At 38.6% G+C, this 6,000-nt stretch overlaps 1 protein-coding gene across 2 annotated transcripts in view; it reads left to right on the top strand.

The window, feature by feature from the left end:
- Window positions 1-573: 573 nt before the first annotated feature.
- The window catches only part of LOC121550252 (small G protein signaling modulator 1-like), a 101,432-nt gene continuing 96,005 nt past the window's right edge, over window positions 574-6,000 (top strand). For both annotated transcript variants that reach the window (XM_045226801.1, XM_041862429.2), the window contains exons 1-2: window positions 574-667; window positions 786-829. In XM_045226801.1, the coding sequence (XP_045082736.1) occupies window positions 610-667; window positions 786-829 (102 nt within the window). In that variant the 5' untranslated portion in view covers window positions 574-609. The remainder of the gene's footprint in view (window positions 668-785; window positions 830-6,000) is intronic.

Genomic DNA, 6,000 nt, shown 5'->3' with positions numbered 1-6,000 from the left:
CACAGACAGGCCACATATAGAAACATCTCCAATGCACATGATTATGCAGAAAATATAGGCTACTGTACTTTATGCTGACTCTGGCTTTTGTTTCTTCTTCTCGGTTTTGCATCACCTGTAAAACCTGACATACCTGTGAAAATGTGCATGTGGAATATGATGAGGTCATGATAACAGTTATTAGAATGCTTCATTATTATGGAAATTAATGGTTAATGATATGCTCCTGACTTTATAGAAGAAGGCCATGTGAAGAATATGCTACCTGTTTGGACAAATTCAGGCTTTTCAGTATTTAATAGGTTACATTATGCCTAAATGGCACTGTCTCTTTGATGTGTAGTACTGTCATTAGACAATACAGAAGTAAAATGTAAAAAATCTCGGCAAACGTATAAAATAGTCACTTTATTCTTCACATGTAGCAGTTTTATTTCGCGTTTCTGGGAAGAGTCTATAGACTGAGGAGGAAGAATCGAATTTAGAGATTGCTGTAGCTTTAAGAGGTGTGCGTAAAGGCTCGAGCGCTGACTAGCTCTCTGGCTCCATATAACCACATACGGCTGATGGGATCAGTGTGAAGGAGCAACGCAAAGGAGACTAAATTTCATGCCAACAACAACAACAACAACAACAACAACAGCAACAACAGAAGCAGCAATGTCAGGTGAGAGAAACCATGAGCGTTTAAAACATAACCAAATGATGTATCTATCATGTACTGAAGATGTAGACGTAATGTATTGTCAAATAAATGACATGACACCCTTTCTGATATGTTTTAGAAGCAGAGATGCGTCAGAGGCTACTGTGCACGGTCAAGAAGGAGGTGGGTGTTACCTGACAGCCTGCAACAATTATCGAATCAGAAAAACAAACTCTTTGGTTATGAGTAAACTTCCGACATTGCTAAAATAGGCCCGCCCTGAGTAGATTGGCTATGTTCGTTTTTTGTTCAGTCATTTACTTTTACAGTAACTATTCACATGTTCATTTGGTGAGCACAGATTAGCCTACATACTTTAATAGCTTGTAAAACAGCACTACATCCACTCGTGTATTTGCTATCCATCATTGCAAATAAGATGAACATTGGGACAAGGTGTAATATCTATTTTAAAGTCAACCATATTCTTAGAAATAATTAAGTGTTTAATTAGGGGTTTAGGGTATGCTATATAGTACTGGTCTATAAATAATAATGGAACTCTAGCCTAAATCATGGAACTGTAGTTTATAGGTTCATTATTATTTGAGCCTTCATCAACAGATTGTCCCAAACTGATATGGGTTTTTAAACATAATGCTTTTTTGTAGTTGGTGTGTAAGCTAGACTGTAAAACATAAAAGAGAAATTGGCTGTTGTTAAACCCATTTATTGTTAACACTTTACTTAACGTCAACAAGTAAAATGCGTTAGAATGCAGTCAAGCAAGACTCTTAAGCCACCCTCTGTTTTACTGGCATATAATTATGATACTAACTAAATAAGCTATAGGTATGTTAAATTGAAGTGTTGTTGCATAGAAATGCAGGTAATCTTAAAGGTATAGTGCATTTTTTGTGTGTGGAAGTTTTAGTTTATTTCTCAACCTCCCAAACAGTTTTGTAAACACAGAGCTCTTTACCCATGGTTTTGAATGCACCGCTAACTGATACGATCTGTGTTTACTAGTATTACTACTTTCTTCAAAAATGTCTAGCCAAGATATTCTGGAAATGTAAAAATGGAAGAAAGAGCAACACCCTAGAGAAGTCTAAAATAAGCTTAAACTGCAAAAAAGTGATTATCACTTTAATAATAAGGGCTCATACATGCGTTAAGTTAACAAGTGATACAGCATTATACAGTGCCTTGCAAAAGTATTCATCCCCCTTGGCGTTTTTCCTATTTTGTTGCATTACAACCTGTAATTTAAATAGATTTTTATTTGGATTTCATGTAATGGACATACACTATATAGTCCAAATTGGTGAAGTGAAATGAAAAAAATTACTTGTTTCAAAAAATTCTAAAAAATAAATCACGGAAAAGTGGTGCGTGCATATTTATTCACCCCCTTTGCTATGAAGCCCCTAAATAAGATCTGGTGCAACCAATTACCTTCAGAAGTCACATAATTAGTTAAAGTCCACCTGTGTGCAATCTAAGTGTCACATGATCTGTCACATGATCTCAGTGTGTATATATACACCTGTTCTGAAAAGCCCCAGAGTCTGCAACACCACTAAGCAAGCGGCACCATGAAGACCAAGGAGCTCTCCAAACAGGTCAGGGACAAAGTTGTGGAGAAGTACAGATCAGGGTTGGGTTATAAAAAAATATCAGATGCATTGAACAGCCCACGGAGCACCATTTAAAATCCATTATAAAAAAATGGAAAGAATATGGCACCACAACAAACCTGCCAAGAGAGGGCCGCCCACCAAAACTTACGGACCAGGCAAGGAGGGCATTAATCAGAGGCAAAAAAAGAGACCAAAGATAACCCTGAAGGAGCTGCAAAGCTCCACAGCGGAGATTGGGGTATCTGTCCATAGGACCACTTTAAGCCATACACGCCACAGAACTGGGCTTTATGGAAGAGTGGCCAGAAAAAAGCCATTGCTTAAAGAAAAAAAATAAGCAAATATGTTTGCTAGGCTAGCTGATGCTAAAGCAGCCAATTGGATTCCATGAAAATCGACACCTAGCGTTGGGGTGAGTTGTTGCCGGACGCTTTAGCATTAGCTAGCCTAGCATGCTGATGAAAAAGGCAGATTAATTAAAATATTATTTATAAATGCATAAATGACTATTTAGAGATTGCTTATTGACATTTACAAATGTAGGAACAATGATTAATACATGGGAAATAACCTCTTTATCAGTGTTTTATTAAGAGACCTTAATTAAAAGTGTTACCGCTGCATCAGCTAACCTTTTACCAAGTAGCAAATAAAAATAACAACTAGCAAGCTGCCAAACCTAAGGATACCACCCACAAATGGGATCTATGTGCAGCACGCGTCTGGATAAGATTGTGAATGTTCACCTGGACATTATGTGTTGTACACATGTACTCTACCCTCTATTTGTATTCATTCATTCTTTCTCCCCTGTGTTAGCTTGGATACGGCTTGTCTGATGACGTGGCAGTGAATGCTTGAATGCTCTCCCTCTCCAACTGGCTACATGCCACTTTGTACAATGTCTACCTGGGTTTAGGCAAGAACATTATGCTTGTGGGGTTCAGTGAAGGAAGCATGCGAAAAGCCTATACTGGACGTATCTGGGTGCTCTCTCGCTTTCCCTCTCTCTCCCTCCCCCTCTCCGACACACATCACACACACCTGTGTTTACATAAGGAGAGAGGAGGAGTAGGGCACAGCGGGCAACAGCTCACCTTTCATTTGCTTTTCTGTATCAGTCACCTTTTTTTTGCCTGGCTTCTTACTTAGGATAAGGTTTCAGCAAGGTCACAACGAATATATCATATACAGTTGAAGTCGGAAGTTTACATACACCTTAGCCAAATACATTTAAACTCAGTTTTTCACAATTCCTGACATTTAATCCTGTCTTAGCTCAGTTAGGATAACCACTTTATTTTAGAAATGTGAAATGTCAGAATAATAGTAGATTTATTATTTCAGCTTTTATTTCTTTCATCACATTCCCAGTGGGTCAGACGTTTAGATACACTCAATTAGTATATGGTAGCATTGCCTTTTTAAATTGTTTAACTTGGGTCAAGTTGGGTGAATTTTGGCCCATTCCTCCTGACAGAGCTGGTGTAACTGAGTCAGGTTTGTAGGGCTTTGTGATGGCCACTCCAATACCTTGACTTTGTTGTCCTTAAGCCATTTTGCCACAACTTTGGAAGTATGCTTGCCAAGTAATTTCGATGTGAATGAAACAGCTGAATTCATCTTGTCTCAAGTCTGTCACTTCTCAGCATTTGATTTTGGTATATGAGTCATTCACTCAAATAATGCACAGTAGGAACTGTCAACAGATTATTTTAGCCACTTACAACCATTTTCTGTCATATAAAATCTGTGAACACGTTTTTGCGTTGAAGTGAAATGTGAACCAATGATCATGCATAATTCGTCATCTGTATTTTTCTCATTGATAAATGGGCTTGTTGACGGTCTATCTCTCCGAGATAGCTGGTGGAGACTGAGGCACGTGCTGTCGCCATAGAAACCCGTCATGAGTAACATTTGGAAACATTGTGTCCAGCAATGCATCTACTTGTGATTATGAAATGCTGTGTTCAAACTGTCCATATTTAGCGAATGAGACTGACAGTAGGAAGGGAAATCTTTGTAAGGCCTTACAAGGTCCTTCCCTTATGAAAAGCGATTGCAGTCAGAGTGCAGTATAACTGCAGTATATTGAAAATACTGCTTCCAAAATAACCTTAGTTTTTTTTACAACAGTAGTTTTGCAGTATAACTGCAGTTCTGGACATCTGATTTTAGCCAACAGCTTGTCTTACATAATTGTGCTAGTTGTTTTACACTGTAACAGCCGATGGGGAATGATGTATGGGCTCTTCTGATTGTGGCTGTATAGCATGAGTTAATGGGAAGACTGTGTAAATCTACTCTATCCAAGCCCCCTTATGCGGTAGTGGAGGGTTGCCAGGTTTGATGAGATGTTATCCTCACTGTGACTGCAGAGATATATAGTGATACTTGATAGAGAACGTACTGTATGCTTCATCTAATGACACCAGCCCTTGCGGAACGCGACTGTAAAGATTCATATTGTGCATGGAAGTGATCTTGTCCTTTGGGCAATAAACAAGGCACCTATTAGCTGTCAAAAGTATTACTGCTCATAGGGGGCACCAAATAGATTTAGCCTAAATGTCATACAAGAGAAATGGAAGACAAGAGTACTCTAGCGTTAAAAGTGCATAAGGTTGAAAGTTAAACTTTTTGGGAACTATAATAATATACACAGTTTCAAGGGGCCTACATATTTATTTTTATGGAATTATGAAATGAAACACAGTCCGTATCCCTCCACCGAACTGTTTCCTATGCTGATGAAGGGAAATGCGAGCCAATGATCATGCATAATACCAGTCATCTGTTTTTCTCATTGATGAATGGGCTTGTTGACGTTCTCTGTCATTGTTGCCTCAGTCCCCACCAGCTACAGTATCTCTCAGATAGCTGGTGGGGACTGAGGCAACAGAGTGACACATGCCGTCGCCATAGAAACCTGCAGGTCGTCTGCTAATACAGCTCACCAGTTAGATTATGTGATGGCTGGATGGGATCCAGATTCTGACTGATGGTGGGATAGAACCAGTAAGGCTTGAGAGAAGTGACGTGCCCCCCAGATTGCACATTTATTTTAGCTGCCAACCAACCAATGAATGCACATTTGCTGTGCCCCATTGTATTTCAGTGGTTTGATTTTGTTTTGCGGTAAAGATTCACATTAACACATGCATGCATTACACATCTATAAGCACATCATCAATGAACAAGACATTATAGCTACATACACATAGCATTATTAAAGCTTAATGTATTCATTTACATTTACATTTACGTCATTTAGCTGACGCTCTTATCCAGAGCGACTTACAGTTAGTATTCATAGCATGTTGGTAAACCATAAATAATAGACGATTAATAGAGGAAGCAAACTGAGCTTGATAAGGTGATGTTCTAAAGAAATATGTTTTACACTGAACAAAAATATAATCGTAACATGTAAAGTGTTGGTCCCATGTTTCATGAGCTGAAATAAATGATCCCAGAAATGTTCCATATGCACAAAAAGCTTATTTCTCTCATTTTGTTTACATCCCTGTTAGTGATATTTCTTCTTTGCCAAGATAATCCATCCACCTGACAGGTGTGGCATATCAAGAAGCAGATTAAACAGCATGATCATCATTACACAGGTGCACCTTGTGCTGGGGACAATAAAAGGCCATTCTAAAATGTGCAGTTTTGTCAAACAACACAATGCCACAGATGTCTCAAGTT

Source organism: Coregonus clupeaformis, chromosome 18 (genome assembly GCF_020615455.1).
Source record: "Coregonus clupeaformis isolate EN_2021a chromosome 18, ASM2061545v1, whole genome shotgun sequence".
NCBI lineage: Eukaryota > Metazoa > Chordata > Actinopteri > Salmoniformes > Salmonidae > Coregonus > Coregonus clupeaformis.
This window is presented reverse-complemented; position numbering and strand designations above follow the sequence as displayed.